General features: G+C 42.2%; 3 protein-coding genes across 4 annotated transcripts; 2 read left to right on the top strand and 1 right to left on the bottom strand.

Moving 5' to 3' along the window:
- Nucleotides 1-3414: 3414 nt before the first annotated feature.
- On the top strand, nt 3415-8300 carry ctsf (cathepsin F). Its single transcript, XM_079168073.1, has 14 exons — nt 3415-3805; nt 4208-4318; nt 4795-4876; nt 5090-5151; nt 5309-5381; nt 5771-5884; nt 6051-6199; nt 6292-6388; nt 6531-6611; nt 6766-6885; nt 7088-7152; nt 7333-7423; nt 7507-7565; nt 7817-8300. The coding sequence occupies exons 1-14, from the start codon at nt 3566-3568 to the stop codon at nt 7889-7891; spliced, it is 1419 nt and encodes a 472-aa protein (XP_079024199.1). The 5' UTR covers nt 3415-3565; the 3' UTR covers nt 7892-8300.
- A 691-nt stretch (nt 8301-8991) lies between these two features.
- eif1ad (eukaryotic translation initiation factor 1A domain containing) lies at nt 8992-11721 on the top strand. Of its 2 annotated transcripts, none has more exons than XM_079167861.1 (5): nt 8992-9131; nt 9524-9642; nt 9760-9868; nt 10495-10603; nt 10736-11721. In XM_079167861.1, exons 2-5 carry the CDS (start codon nt 9553-9555, stop codon nt 10959-10961), a joined length of 534 nt encoding a protein of 177 aa, XP_079023987.1. In that variant the 5' UTR covers nt 8992-9131; nt 9524-9552; the 3' UTR covers nt 10962-11721. The 2 variants fall into 2 exon arrangements, with proteins under 2 accessions (XP_079023987.1, XP_079023988.1); XM_079167862.1 differs by having other exon boundaries at nt 10513-10603.
- A 140-nt stretch (nt 11722-11861) lies between these two features.
- Nucleotides 11862-16073, bottom strand: LOC306702281 (N-acetyllactosaminide beta-1,3-N-acetylglucosaminyltransferase 2). Its single transcript, XM_079167860.1, has 2 exons — nt 15937-16073; nt 11862-14573 (listed from the first exon to the last, which is right to left on the bottom strand). Exon 2 carries the CDS (start codon nt 14567-14569, stop codon nt 13214-13216), a length of 1356 nt encoding a protein of 451 aa, XP_079023986.1. The 5' UTR covers nt 14570-14573; nt 15937-16073; the 3' UTR covers nt 11862-13213.
- Nucleotides 16074-16925: the final 852 nt, after the last annotated feature.

Below are 16925 nucleotides of genomic sequence, written 5' to 3' on the forward strand. Positions count from 1 at the left end.
TGGAGCCCTTAACCCTAACCACTGTTTGTTTATTAACCATTTGCCAAGTGGGTTCCCAAACTTAAAATCACTGACAAGTAATTCGTGGATACGAAAAATGATTTAGCCGAGTGATGTAACAAAGTAAAATACATGCGCAGCTGTTTGATTTGCACGCGTGGGACCTCTGCCCACTCACCAGTAGATCTCATTTGCGGTCTCGGATTTTGACAGTGATTTGCCTTCATATCTGTGTGGGTTTTCCTCCTGGTGCTCAGGTTTCCCACACATTAGGCTCATTTTTTTTAAATCAAATAAATAATCAAAAATTAATTCACTGTATTGGCCTTTCTGATTGAATATATATATATATATATATATATATATATATATATATATATATATATATATATATATATATATATATATACACAGTATAAATGCATATCTTTGGTGTTTATAAAGTAGAAGTGCTGGTATCTTTTTAAATTATGATTCAAACACTGAAGCTGATCAATAAAGCAAACAAAGTTACACATATGTTAAATTGTATTTTAGGTGCTGGTTAATAACGTGCTGATTGGCTAATAAACAATAATGACAAACAGGTGACAATCATCCCTAACGGGCGTATAAATGTTTTTTATAGTAAACATTTACTGGTAATTATTTAGCTGTCATTTAATAATAAACAGACAGTTGTAAACTACTTTAACATATTTTCTTTCTAAATGTGAATCACTGATGTAGCTTGAAGTGTGCCGGTACGTTCCAGAACGCAGTACCACTTATACATTTTACTCTTTGGCGTAAAGTGACTTTTTACTTGAGCATAGACTCTTTCCACCAGGTGTCGGTGCTCCTTTCTCTACATATCAGGTTCTCTGGGTGATTCAAGATCAAACTGGGCAGCAACAGTGTTTTATTATGAACCTCAACATTACTTTATTTAGTTTTCTGAATCTTTTAAATTAAAGAATTATGGTACAAACTTCATCAGAATAATTAAATGTTTAGATGAAGGATGTTAATTTTCTCGTTTTTAGGGTTTAACTATATACACTAATAGTCGTTTTTTTTGTCAAAAGCCTACAAATTCAATTGAGCGTGGACCCCAAAACTCAATATCTCTTACTGTAGGTATCCTATAATATATTATCTACAGGCATAGAGGGAGCACTGATTGATTCACTGGTGTCACATCAGTATGTCCAGGTCGTCGTCCTCCGTCACCCGCAGCGCCAGCACCTCCTCGCTCAGGAACCTTCTGCTGAAGCTTGCGCTGCTTGATAGATAGTGTGGAGAGAGATGAGGATCAAGGTGTTAACAATGAGGCGACAACAAATTAACCAAAGTAGGGTTTTTGAGTTTACGGCTTTGTTCACCTGCTCGCCGTTGGTCATGGCTCTCCATGGTAACTCATCCAGGTTGCGATGAGGGTGGGGTTTGGGCTTCCTCTTGGAAAACAGACAGGGCGAGCTCTGCACGCTCGGGATGATGTCAGAGAGGACTTCGCTGGCGATGTCACTTCCTGGCAACTGGGAGGACAGAAGTGAGACCGATTATCTCTTCCATTCTCAAAGCACTTGAATTAAATCCTGCAGTGTTTGTTTTTAAGAAATCACTTCTAGGTTAGATAAGAACAGCTAACAACCAACCTGCCACTCAAACTCGCTGTTGGACCAATCCCAGTAGGTGCTGATAGAGGAGGAGACGTCACTGCAAACGCTGCCCTCTGGAAACAGGTCCAGAGAGGTCAGTTCCTGGTCATCCAGAAGGGAGTAGCAGTCGTCCTGGTCCCCCACAGGCACAGAGGAGAAGAGCTCCTCATATTCAAAGTGAGCTTTAGTGGGACATAATGTCCTATTGTGGAACACATAAGAGAACCTAAAATGATCTCAAAATATGTAAAAGAAAACAGCTGACTATTGCATTATGGGAAATATAACCATCACTTATCTTAAATTGGTTATATCTCTAACAGTTTGGAAAGGATGGCAGCAAATCTCTCCCAATCCAAAGGCAGTATTTATAATGTAAAATAAATATATTTATGAATAGATAACACTGTATGAAAATAGGTGTCGCGATGAACATCTTTCTCTCATACAGGTCTCAATTTGAAAGAAAAATAGGAACAATTATGAGGCAACCAAATGTGTGGCTTCTCTCATTCAATGTCTTCTCGAGGTATTTTTATTTCACAATTTTCCAAATGAAAACAATCAAAGTCTCCTCTATACTTTCCCTCATTTTGACATGACAAAGTACAGGTAAAATGCATTAAATTCACACTACTATCTCATTACTATGTTTAATCAACATATTTGGTGTAACTTGGGATACACACCTTCCTAGCTGTTCTGTTTTTCAATGGGCTCACAGTTACTGTGGCGCAAGTGAAGGAAGACACTATTACAAATGGTGGTGCTGCTCTAGCAGGATAGCAAAATGCTAACACATGCTAACTAACACGCACAACACATCTTTCAGTCACATGAATGAACATATTCAGCATGAAACGAATTGTTAGAATATAAAGAGCTGATTCGCTTCATTATGAACACATATTACGATGTATAGGAGCCAGAACAAAACTAGGGAATGTAATGCAAGGCTACTATCAGTTTAGCTATGTTAGCGCTCAACAGTCAGTTTTAAAACACGTATCGCGTAGCAACTAAAAAACTACATGAAACACAAAACATTCAAACGTGTTCAGTAAACATTGGTCCCCAATTCATACATCATATGTGGTGCACTTTACAAGTCACTAATCTGAGCAAAACAGGAAAAACTATGAGGCGGGCAAACTTGTCGCTTCTCTGATTTAACGTATTCTCGAGTTAAGAGAAAACGCTGCTGCACGCGCACATGCTAGTCCAGGGGCGCGAGGCTAAACCACAGCACTGCACTGCCACCTACTGGGCAGAGATAGAAATACACTTCTGAGGAAGTTTCATTATGATTACCAAAATCACAGAAATTCGTTGTATCAAATATGAATTAAATAAACAAAAATGTGACATTTTGTGTGCGTCATATAAATAACAAGTTACCAAACATTAATCTAGTGATAAGTTGATAAGTAAAGTAGAAGACACTGTAAAGTGTCGCTCTAGTACTGGGGCAGATTAAGTTGTTATTAATTTCCCCATTCTCCAAATACCAAGAGATATGTCATTTAAAATCTCGCTGGACAAATGAAAAATACTTATATATATATTATATATATAATGTATATATGATAATGACAACCAGGTGATGTGTCTTTTCGTCTCATTTATGAGTGCAGTTGAACATTTATAACGGCTTTATAAGAGCCAACAACATGCTTGTGTGCGTTGAATTATGCTGTATGTTTCTTGAACACACCCCGCCCACTAATACCTTTGTCTCCTCCCACAACCTCATCCCAGTTTTGTTTGGCAACAACACGCTAACGATACCTCTTGTGTAACCACTGCTGATAACTTCATATCGTTGTTTATTTCAAGGGAAATAGAAAATCTCTCTTTTTAAGTGAGCAAACACTGGACAGCGGCGTCTTTTTGTCTTTCTGACAACACACCAGGCACTGACAGAGATGGGTTTCCGCTCTCCGGTAATCCTGTGCCTGGCCCTGGCCGCCGTGCTGGGCTCAGTACTCGGGCTTGGTGAGGACCTCGACCGGCCTCTGATCGGGCCTCCAGGCTCTCCTATCCGGCTGCAAGAGTCCGACCCCGGCCTGAAAAAGGCTCTGGAGTTCGCCGAGGAGCGCTACAACCGCGGCTCCAACGCCATGCACCTCCGCAAAATCAGCCGGCTCCTTTCGGCCACCAAACAGGTAATTTAACATCAACACAGACTGAGTATTCTCCCTTTATTTTTAATTTAATTTATTCACAGCATTGTGGCAGCTTATTTATTCAAAACGAGTGTGAACGGTGAATGTCGGCTGTATCACGATTTGCGACGTTGCAGTAAGCGTTGCGTTCAATTCATTGTAAACAAAGGTTCCACTGCGGACTATTCAAAGCTGCGTCATGTCAGCAAGAGTTAGCTAAACAAAGGCCGGAAAGAGGTGACATATCTTCAAAATAATAGTATAAAACTGCAGTTTACATGTTTATTATTATTACTCTACTACACCGTTTGAGTCATGTCTGAATGAATGCTTTATTATGAGCAACATTTCTTGTTTGTAACTCTAACGTGACCACTGTGTGTATTTGTCTTTGTTTTCCAGCTGGTGAAGGGTATCCGCTACACAATAACAGTGGAGCTGAGTAACACTCAATGTAAGAAGTCCACCATGCTCAGGACATGTGACTTCTATCCCGAGTTGCACAAACTCAAGGTAGGTTGTGAGCATTGGTGTGCATGAGAGGGGTTAGGGTGAAGGAGGGAGACAGAGTAGGTCATTATCTCGCGATGAAATATTCCAAAATCGCTAACGAGTTATCATTGCAGCAGTGTAGTTATGTCGGCTCAGCTGAGATTCACCAGATCTTGTGACCTGAGTTTCACATGAAGTAGCCCCAAGCATGCTAAAGCCTCATGACCTCATGCATGCAAACACAACCTGACACATACACTTCTTTTTTTGTTTGTTTCTTCATTCCTGTATTTTTAGACTTTACAGTGGAGACCTACCAAGGGTCCCAGACGGTCTAATTTGAGACGTTTCACGTTTGAAAGCATAAAGACGGACGAGAGACGCGACTCGGTCTCTTCGATGTCGTTAGATTGGGCCGCGGCGATTGTCCAACGTGTTATTCCGCTTGTCGATCGGTTTTCAACAGACCTCTGTCCTGTGTGTGTTTTTGTTGTCAGACGGAGGTGTGTGTGTTCGAGGTGTGGGACGTCCCCTGGCAGGGCACTTCAACTCTGCTCAAGCAGAAGTGCCAGCCTAAAGGTCAGTCAGCAGCCTCACACACGTCGTGCTTTAGTCACAGTTCTGGCTGAAGAACACACCTGTGGTTCACACTAAGTGACTGTACTTGTATTTGTTTGAATTACTCATTTAAAATCCACAGAGTCACAGTATTTTTTGAGACATTAGACATAAATATATGTGGTCTGTACACTTGACACATGACATTTTGTCCTGTTTTGTCTTTCCTACCAGTTGATTCACAACTAGAAGAAACCAACGCGGTCGTGGATGCGTCCACCAGCCAGCCTCTGGAGGTAAAAATGACCAATAACAGCACTGACAACACATTCCACCGTGTTATCTGCCTCTTCGATAACCCTCTAGTCCATTCGTTGTGTAAACTGCCATCATCCGCTTGGAATTGAGATTAAAGATAAACCTGCATGTGATTGTCTGCTCGTTATCTGGCAGGAGTCCGTGGAGCTGTTGGGCCAGTTCAAAAACTTCATGGTGACGTACAATAAGGTCTACAGCAGCCAGGAGGGTGAGTGACTGACGCTAATGTGTTGTCCGTACCAAACACAGTGCGGTGCGTAATGTGTCGATTTCCTGTTTTAACACCTTGAACCCTCAATGTACCCACAGCCTTCTCATGGGGTTATAAGTGTCTCATCGACGGTGAATAAACATTAATAAACACATAGTCCAACACATTCTGAAATCACTACAAGAGAGCGCGTCACAGGAAAGGTTACGTGTTGCATTTAGAAGCGTGTGTCCTGTGAAAACAACCCAGATCAGCACATCTACCGAACAACATCTGCTCACTCACATCACATGAAATGTACAGACATTGATAAACAGGGCAGCCCTTCGCTTTCAAGTACCAAATCATTAAAACAAAAAGTGTTTATTTGACCTTTGATCCTGCAGAGGCAGATCATCGTCTGCGCATCTTCCACGAGAACCTGCAGACTGCTGAGAAGCTCCAGTCTTTGGATCAAGGGTCAGCCGAGTATGGAGTCACCAAGTTCAGCGACCTAACTGGTACGTGTCTCTACACGTGTGTGTGTGTGTGTGTCTGCTCGTATTTCCACACAGTTCCCAATTAGGAAACACACCTTCTGCTTTTTACGTGTTGCATCAGCAGTTCTTCAAAAACCCTCTGAAGTAACACAAAGGTTGAAACTGCTCTCCCTCTGTTCTCCTCCAGAGGAAGAGTTTCGCTCTACTTACCTGAACCCGCTGCTGAGTCAGTGGACTCTTCATCGGCCGATGAAACCGGCCTATGCTGCCCGAGGCCCCGCCCCTGCCAGCTGGGATTGGCGGGATCACGGAGCTGTCAGTTCCGTTAAGAACCAGGTACCAACAAAGAGATTTAATTATGGGGCGTTCACCCTCAGTAGCATGTTACTCCTGCCGACTTCGTGCTGATTGAGGTGTGTTTCTTGCAGGGTATGTGCGGATCATGCTGGGCATTTTCTGTGACGGGCAACATTGAAGGCCAGTGGTTCCTGAAAAATGGGACGCTGCTGTCCCTCTCTGAACAAGGTAACACACACACACACACACACACACACGTGCACAGACCCAAACAAACACAGATGATACAATAATTCAGTAACTTTCTCCTGCATTTGTATTTACAGATAAAAGCCATGATTTGATTGGTTCACTGATTTTTCCTTCACAGAGCTGGTTGACTGTGATGGGCTGGACCAGGCGTGCAGCGGAGGGCTGCCCGCAAACGCTTATGAAGCCATTGAGAAGCTGGGTAAGTGTGACACGGGTGGAGGACCAGTGACGTGTGCAACCATTCAGAAGCATTTTAGCGTTCAATGCGGCTGTTTGTTGACTCTGAGCCGCCTGCAAAAGCATTCGCGTGATGCACGCTGAGCCTTTTCATCTTCATCCTTGCTGTTGTTTAGGTGGTCTGGAGACAGAGACTGACTACTCCTACACCGGGCAGAAGCAGAGGTGCGACTTCACCACCATGAAGGTGGCCGCCTACATCAACAGCTCTGTGGAGCTGTCCAAAGACGAGACGGGTGAGTGGGCTGAGCGACCAGAGAGGGGCTGAAGAAGGAAGGGAGGACAAAGCACAGACAGAAAATAGCACTAAAATACTTCATTTCATTGTCATCTGGAAGTGACAGTAGTTAGATTTGATGAACAGACAGTAAAGACACAAACAATGATTTGTTGATTCCTATTTCAAAGAAAAACAAAGAGCTGTTTTCTTCCCCTCAGAAATTGCAGCTTGGCTGGCTGAGAACGGACCGATCTCTGTTGCACTGAACGCCTTCGCCATGCAGGTAAAGTGTCCCTCCACCGCAATGACTGCATCACGATAATATGACACACTGCCACCACCTCCATTTGAGTTATACGTAAAAGAGATGACATCATGACATAACGCATTCAATTTTCACTCAAATGTGATCATCAGTTATACAACCATATTCAATTGATCTTTTCTGTTGAAATGTCCGTAGTTCTACAGGAAGGGCGTGTCTCACCCTCTGAAGATCTTCTGCAACCCCTGGATGATCGACCACGCTGTGCTGATGGTGGGATACGGAGAACGTAAGTGTTTATTTTATTTTTTTATTATCCTGGCTTCATTCGCCCACTTCCTGCTTCTTGTATTAATGTTTCCGTGCTTTCAGGTAAAAGTGTCCCATTCTGGGCCATCAAAAACAGCTGGGGAGAGGACTATGGAGAGCAGGTAAGACAACCCCACCTACTAACAGTCGCCCTTCTTGATGATATAGCAACTAGAGCACATTCTGACTTTAAACAATATCTCCAGAATTTCCTGACTTGGCAAGACGATAAGTGAGTCAATATGCACTCTTGAATTTGACTCTGCAAGACCATAACCACAGTCTGGTGTTGTTCTGTTGGGTTGCACTATACTGTACAAAACTAACTCCTGTTTTGTTTGTGTGTTTGTTTTCCTCTCTGTCTCTCATACAGGGTTACTACTACCTGTACAGGGGGTCCCATGCCTGTGGGATCAACAAGATGTGCTCATCTGCTGTGGTCAACTAAAGAACTAACACCACAAACACACACTATCATAGTAGATGTACTACAGTTGCCAGCTGACCTCACCTTCACACCTCATACCTCACACCCAGTGTTACTAAAAACATACCAGCTTTGATAAAGCTAGCTTCGCTGAGGAATTTTATAGTCATTTTAAAGTAGATTATATGTGCCCATTTCATTCCGTTAGTCCTGCAGGTCATAAGGATTGCTGTGTTTGGGTTTTAACTCCTCTTTCCTCAAAGTAACTGATCCCGCGTTTGATACAGAGCGTGCACTGATTGAAGTTAGACTGATTAGACGTGATTCTACCTACCTGTATTGGTCCGCACATTTGGTCGGTACATAACTGCAATATAATTATAAAAACTGCTGTAAGACAGTGAGAAATAAGAGACGGTTGAATAAATAAAAGTGTGAAATCCTAATCCTGGTGTGTGGTGTTCTTTTCTTACATGCACTGGAACAACAGAATTAAACTTGGATCAATTGAAAATACATTGTGAATAGATTATACTGTCAATAAACCACAATGAACATCAAATTGCTTAAATGTATAGGTGACATTAAAAGTAAGGGTAGACAATATTGTATTTCATAAACATGCACTGCTATTAGGGTGAATTAATTAAGTATTTAACAATTAATTGGCCTTGAGTAAAAAGAATAGCTGAATAAAGATGGCATTAATAGAGAACATCTTTTTTACCCATGTTACCTTGTGTATCGTGTAAGAACTGGTTGGCAACACAGCAAATGCTAGTGATCTTGAACGTTGCTCAAATTGAGAGAATACAAAACTCTATTACCCACAATGCAAAGGCACTGCCGCGGAATAACTAAACCTGTGTGGGGCGGTGTGGAGCAGAAGGTTAGGCTTAGAGTTGGAACAACAATCTGATCTTGTTAGAAACTATTATAGTCAGACAATTAATAGCAATTGATGCTGAAGGGACAAAGTTATGTTACGTGTCATTCTAAACCCTCACCGAACGTTCATTTAGCCTACAGATAAAATACAATTAGAAAGCGACCTTTATTTTGAAAAGGGTAGACCACTTGACACCGGAAGTGAAACCTTTGGTGTCGTCAGAAAACAGGAACACATGTAGTTTGGCTTTACTGACAAAAACATTTCAACGTGTCTTTTCTTCAAAGTGATTTTTAGCTGCTGTCACGCTGCCCAGAAACACTCTCTGCTCTTAAGAGACACAGTTCCCGTTACTCTTCTCCTTCTTTCAAGGTAATTATGTGACCTGCTAACGTGGTTGAGCTGGAGAGACGTTCTGAGATAGCTAACTCTAACGTTAGCTTACTCAGCTAAAGCACTGGTAATGTTCATGTTCTAGTTAAAAGCAGACATTCGCGTGCGTTTTTAGACAACTATTTGGCATAACACGTTTAGGCAACGTGATGTGTCGTCACTTGTTGAAATCAATCTCGATAGTCAAACATTTATAAAAGTTGCAAAGCTAACGTTAACGTAGAGTTTAGCTATTTTTCAATATAACCTGTCAGTTTTGTTTTATGTTATGGTTTGTCAAACATCCTGTGTTAGTTAGTTTTCTCCTTAATTAATCGTTATTTAACCCCAGCAGAGTGCATCTCTGTTAATCTAACGTTAACTCTTCGCAGCTGGCGACGGAACCTGAAGCTCACAGTTCATGATGTCACAGGCCACCAAACGCAAACACGTGGTCAAGGAGGCTTTTGGGGACTACGTCACGCCCACAGAAAACCAGCAGATTGTGAAGGTGGGCTGTGTAGACTTGTGTATCTCATGTATTGACAGTAAACAACCCCTGGCATCACAGCGAACAGCTGGACGTTCTCCTGACTCTCATCTCCATCCTCTGCCTGTGCACTTGTAGGTCACTGGTAGCCGTGGCAACAACCTCCATGAAGCCGTCACAGCCCAGGGTGTGACCTTCCTGGTGAGCATGCCCCCCAAGTTCCGCAAGAACCTTTGGATCAAGAGAGGTAAGGGACTGAGTGGGATGCTTAGATTAAATAGTCTAGATGATCACAGAGCTCATTCGGTATCAATCAAGCACGCGCTATAAAAACAACCTGCTTCATAGAGCTACCAGAGAGCTCCACAGAGTATCTATCTATCTATAGCTATATCTATAGCTATAGATAGATATCTTTTTAAATAGCGCCCAGGATTCACAATAGATGAAGTGTTACCCCTTCACAGGGAAATGCCAATGCAATATTTGTTTTTTTTATTTATTTTATATTCTCTGTAATTTCATTTCGGCTCTAAATACACACTGAATATATTATCTGTCTGATTATTATTTTTTTGCATTTTATCTCATCTCCCACAATGTATTTTCCCCAAATGGTAGCGCTTGCATATTCTACCACAAGGGTTTACATGTGGGACTTTTGACTCGATGTTAAGCCGCTCTACAGCTTTAAAAAAGACATGATATTGGTATTTGGTGCTTTTTCAAAGAGACTAGATATTGATATATCAATGGAAGGAGCCCATATCAGTCACTGGTGTGAGGACGTATTAGTAAGTACTGGCTGAAAGACAAATCTTTATTTCTCTTCATCTCCCTTTATTCTTTGGTTCTCGTTTCAAACATGTCTAGGTCACTATGTGATTGTAGATCCCATTGAGGAAGGAGAGAAGGTGAAGGCAGAGATCAGCTTCATTCTCTACAAAGATAACATTCGGTACCTGCAAAAACAGAAGCTCTGGTGAGTGGACACACACGCACACACTCACGCTCACACTCACGCTCTCGCTCTCGCTCTCACACACACACACACACACTCATCATTTGGTCAAGTGTAACTGAGTGTTTTGTTTTTTTCCTCGTCTTCCTCCAGGCCGGAGGGGTTTACGGGGGAGCCGGACAAGACGAGCAAAGAGCAGAAGAAGCCTGAGGAGACGGGGGAGAAAGACGAGGCCTTCAGTGGCTCTGAGGATGATGATGATGATGAGAGTGACCTCTTTGTAAACACCAACCGCTGTAACTACCAGTACAGTGAGAGTGAGGAGGAGGACAGCGAGGAAGAGGAGGACAAAGAGGAAAGGACAGAAAATGGTTCGTAATGGCAGCACCGAGGACACGGACAATCAAGAGTGAGAGCTGTGAAAATCACGAGACGGTGTGCTCTGCTGTGCTGCTGCCATCACTGACCCGATGACTTGAAGAGATGGTCCTCGTGCCACAGCTCCGTCTGGACTGCCTGATGTAGCCGTTGCGTGGCTGGGCTCATTGAATGGACTTTAACGTAATGGAACAGAACTTGCTTGTTAAATTGATTTAAAAATAATCAGGGATGTTGAACTTAACTGTCAGTTTGTTCCTTAGTTTCACTGTCTTACTAAAAATGTGTCAAACCCTGTACACCCTGTATTGCTAGTGCACTACAGGGTGTACAGTATACCCAGGTCATACTGTACATTTGCAGGATGTTAATGTAAACTGTTAAATCCATTCATCATCCTCTTTTCATAGGACAAAATAGAAAATTGCGTGACTCAAAACCGTGTCACTGTTGACGGACCACACTTTTATCATGATTAATTTGAGTTCTTAGTTTAGCGTGAGAATTTAAACATCTCTCCGGTGTTACTGGGCCTCTAGAGAATATTGCTCTAACAAGCTGGACTGTCACCGTTCCTACAGATTATTTGATTTTCAAATGAATGCAGCCGACAGCCTCTCATTTTAAAGATCAAAGTGCTCTGGTTTCAATTGTATCACGTTGTACTAATAGTTGGTCATTGTGACTGACTTGTGCCTCATCTTTTTCTGACATTCCTCACTGATTTTGGTTTGTGTAATGATAAAAGTTTTGGAAATAGATTCATTCTTAAGATGTTTTTTTTACATCGTCTCCTCGACGTCTTCCACTTCAAGAATTCCACATCTTCTAAAGAATAGCTTGCTTTTTATTTCACATTCAAAGAACCATTTCTTCCAGAAACTGTTGCGCAGAAGGCTGTGACAGTGAACACGTTGTTCCCGGATCTGCCATGTATCCATTCACAAAAGATGACCTCATAATATTTGTCATAGAGCCATTGAGCAAATAGTATATCTGTACCGCCAGTGGAACCCGTTCTACGGGGATTATCGTCATGTTGGTGTAAATTTAGAATCAAAGGTTTTGGTTTCGGAAGGCATTGACGTCAGGGTTCTTCCACCACACCCGTAAATACATGGCTGCTATTACCTGCATCATTACATTTATTTTAATCTAGCAAATAAGACATTATGACCAAATGGATTATTGTGCTTGCATCATAATACTGGTTGGTGATTTAAAAAATTATTTGAAAAATGTTTTATTTGGCCCAAAGAGTTTGTCTGTACTAGTTGCTTTAGCAAAGCAGATTATAAATAAGTCTGTTGGGTCTTTGTGTGTGAAATACAGAAATGTACAAGAATGTATCTGATAGCTAGTCGGTTATCTGGAGCGGAACCAGACTGACGGGAGACCTCCAGTGTCAGCACTGCAAAACTTGTTCAACCGCTGTAAACTCAAACCCATCTTTAACATTGGCTGCATTAACACAGCTGCTTTCATCATATACTTTATGTATGTAAACGGGTCATTTCAGATTCTACTAGCCTTTAAAGTGATAAAGCTGTACATCTTTTTGAAAGAATAAATAACTCATTGTTCCTCTTACAAAGAAAAAATGGAATTCATAAGCAATAAAACACTAATGTTTAATTTAATACTCAGGGTTTTGCTGCTGCAGCCTTACCTGTTATATGACCACTAGCTCACGGTGGCTAACGTCAGCAAACGTTAGCTAAACATCACTGAGTCAGTTCACAAACATCTCTTCTACATTCGTGCCACTCTCCAGCGCTGCACACATTATTCTCCCTCCCTCCCCCTATTTATGTTCATTTCAGTCCAATAGAACAATAAACCTGCAGACTTGATGGGTTAGGGAATACATTGTAGCCAACTTCATGTCCGCATTTCATAGCTAAGCTATCAGTTTGTGGTATGTGTAGATTGATATGCAGTTTGCAAAAGCAGTGATACATCGATCAAAATGTAAATAGGCATTATGGTCACAGTGATGATTTACAGTCCCGAGTCGTTACACGTTATATGATATAAGGCATGGCAACCAATGGCCTTTCAGATTAAATATTCACATATTAGAGTACAAAAAAAGATATGATACAAAATTAAAAATCTTAACTGTAGTAAATGGACTAACGTTTGTAAATATAATCTAAAAATAATCTAAAAATATTTTGTAAATGAATAATCTTCATGACTCACTGAAGACTGTAGTGGCAAAATTGTTCGTTTGAGAAACTTTGGCTGGTCCTACACTGTTGTTGTGTTGTCCTTCAAGTTTGCCTCTCTCAGGGGTGCATCCCAACACAGTGCCTGTGTCACTTTCATGTCGGCCCACAGTTTAACTACCTGGGTGGGGCTTCGTTTGTGCACCAATAGGATTGTGTGATACGAACACAGCTCCTCCTCCTCTTCCCTGTTAGGAAAGTCAAACGTGAGGAAGGCAGGGTGGTGGACCACCCGAGCGTTAAGCCGAACCATACACATCCCCACATAAACGTCGTCGATTGGGAACAGGTGAACCCTTTTAGACATGTGGTGTAGGCGTTTGGTCAACAGGCCTGAGTACACCACCCCTCCACCGCCTGCATACGGAGGATAGCGGCCCTTGTAGAAGCTGTCTGGGATAAAGTACTTGGACTGATTGGCTCGGTTGGGTAAGGCTGCAACTATGACATCCCCAATCATGAAGTCTTCAATGGTCTTGTGTGCTTGTGGCTTCTTTAGCTGGTCCTGGAGGTACGTCATCATCCTCGGGGTGTTGACGAAGACGTCGTTGTCCCCCTTAAAGACGAAGAGAGTCCGGTTGCACGAGTGGGAGAACCAGCTCCAGAAGAGCACGTCTTTCAAGGTGAGATTGAAAAACGTGTCCCTGAAGTCCCACTGCAGAATGTCCCCATAACGTTCGCTCTCCATCTGCAGTAACTTAGATGACCTAACACCCACATTCTTCTCTCTTCCTTTCCCAAGCAGGAACACCCTGCGGACGTATCCTCCACCTTCTCCTCCTTTACCTTTCCTCCATCCCGCCTGGCCCCAGGTCTGTCGAATGGCCTGCCGGTTCGTAAAATTCCGCTTTGTTGACTTGATGGCCAGGAGAAGGAGAGGGGCCTCCCTCTCATCCCTCGCCCCAGCTCCACATACTCCATCTGGCTGGATGAGGGTTGGGTAGTCTCTCCTATGCATGTGGCTCACAAACTCTTGTAACTGCTGTGGTAGCTGATCAAAGTTTTTCCTCATGTTATCCAAGTTGGTAGCTTCAGAGAAACCTTGCATCCGCAGGGACTCATATGAGGTATCGTTGTCAGATCCCCTCTCGATGTTGTTGGGGCGCAGGATGACGTTGAATTGGCGGTCGATGGTCAGCTGGAGCCGGTTCCAAATGGTGTCTCCGTGCTGGCGGAGCTCCCAGAAAGTTTTAGGGAGTGGGCCGAAGCTCTGGTTGCTAAAAGTTCCAGGGGCCACAAAGTGGATAGGTCTTGGCGCTGTAGTGCAATCATGCAAACACAACATGACAGCAACGTAGGCGAACAGCAGGACCAGGGAGATGCATGGCGTGCACACGCACACCAACACTGTGCGCCAGCGACAGTAGAAGCGCGCCATTTAACTGCAAATATACCAAAAGGATGTTAGTTTGGACAAATCTTGAATCTGTGTAAAAAGAGATGTTTTTGAGTATCACAATGCAATAAATGTGCCATGAGTTAGTGTATGCCAGGACCAGAGATGGGCAAAAATACATCAAAATGTATTTTGACACAAAATACAAAATACCCCCAAATAAATGTATTACAACAAAATACAAAATACTGGTGCCAGAAAATGTAACAAAATACATGTATTTGATATTTAAAATATAGGAAATACTTTTTTCTAGGTTTTCTGTTTTCTCACAATTTGGTATAGCAGAGCATTCAGGTTTATATAATATACACAAAGCTCTGGTGAACCCCACAAAAAGGAAGAACAGTCACAGAATGTCAGTGTAACTAAGCAAAGCTATTGAAAGACAACAGCTTGATTGATTATGTATATATATATATATATATTTATTAATGGGACTTAACAGCCCATAAACTTTGGCTTTGTATCAACAAGAAAATATGAATTTACTTATGACATACAAGCTCCCAATCTCCCTCCTACTATAGCTAGCTACTCGACTGATAAGTTAACTTGCTAAACACTGGCTATGCACTAGCCTAGACAGCATGCTAGCGTCATTAGCATGTTAGCATCGATCGCTAGCTTGATATTATAATCATCACCATATATATACAATAGGCTATGTAGCCAGACCCAGACATAAAGTATACATCAAGCTAGTTGACATCTGTCACACTCAGATACAGTATTTTACTTGACAGACAATCAGCTGAACTTGAAGATCTGAAGACTGAACTCGTGAACTGTTTTTTGATTCGTGGAGAAAGTATTTTGAGTATTTTAAATACAAAATTACTCCACTCTAAAGTATTTTGTTACAAATTACGTTAGATTTTGAATCGGCCCTATCAAATACAAATTACAAAATACTCAAAAGTAATTGAAATACGTATTTCAAATACAAGTAATTGAAACACTGCCCATCTCTGGCCTGGACAGAGAGTAAAACATAGTCGTGAGAGAGAACAAGGCTATATTGGACAGTTGACAAAACAACTGCACTAAAAGGTCCACTTATAGCTGTTCTGGAGCTTTCGATTGTATCGCATGATCTTTTTTTCCCTGTTGGAATGTACATTTGAAAATGTTGAAATTTCTCTGGAGACTTGTGTATATAGAAGTCAATTACAAACTGAGCCAGATCAGCTGCCAAATGGACCTTGTGGTTTTATCGAACCCCAAATCCTAATTAAAGTTATCACCGATATGTCGGCCTTTAGTCAAACTAAGTCATTTGGCAAGATGAGATCATCTTCTCTTAGGGTGCTGAAATAAATGAAGAGTCAACAGCATTCTTTGCTTACCTCTTTCGAGTGAAGACTCGCACAGTCATTGAACTCTTGTCTGATTTGATGAGCAAAGCTGGTTGTCCATGCTAGTAATCCGATTGCCTCGTTATCCGAGCATTTCACGGGGAAAAAGGAAATTAACAAAAGATTGCCTGTCGAACAAGATGAAATCCAGATACAGTGAGTCAAGGTTCTTTCTCTTGTCTAGCCTAAAGTCACCTGACCAGTTGTGGTACAACAGAAACACACCTTCTGACTAAACACCTGCTGACTAAACACCTTCTGACTAAACACCTTCTGACTAACAGAGAGGAAACAGGACTGTCATGTTCCTCCGCCACCAAAGAAACGCTAACACAACAATCTGTAAGAGAGAGAGCCCTAGCAAAGTAAACTCTGCTTGTTAATGTAAACCTATATATATCCAATGGTCACCTGTGACATCTGTGACACCTGTAGAACAGGTCTAGCAGCCGGATAATAGGTCTGTGAGCACAGAAGAAGAATCCTCCAACACAAACTCCCATTGTTTCTCTGCCCCCAACTCATCAGGTAAAACAGGACGTGTGAGGGGGAGACTCAAGTGCTTGAAATGACTGGGGGGCCTCTGGAATCTTGAACATGTTGTGTTTCATCACTTCTGGTTTCAATGAAACCCGCAGTGGGTTTGGGAAGCGCCCAAAGTACCCGTTTGAAAAACACTCCTCTTCAGAACGGGCCAGATGCTTGTCCCGTGGTGTCTCTGGAGAACCACTCCACACTGACAGAGAAATGAAGCTGTAGGAAGTTCAGTCAGGAAGGCGATACTCTCGCACGCCTAAAACCGTCGTTTTCTTTCTCATACATCTGCAATTCACTCCTCAGGAATGCTCACACTCATAATTGTTGAAGTTCACCGTGTCTCTGCAAAAAGAAGAGTTCTCCCCTGCCTGTTCTCAAAGATAACTGTGATGTATGAGAATGTTCCAGCGCTAAGGCCTTCGGGCCTTTTGGTTGCTGGCCGT

The sequence above is a fragment of the Pholis gunnellus genome (assembly GCF_910591455.1).
Source record: "Pholis gunnellus genome assembly, chromosome: 10".
In the NCBI taxonomy this organism is placed as follows: Eukaryota; Metazoa; Chordata; class Actinopteri; order Perciformes; family Pholidae; genus Pholis; species Pholis gunnellus.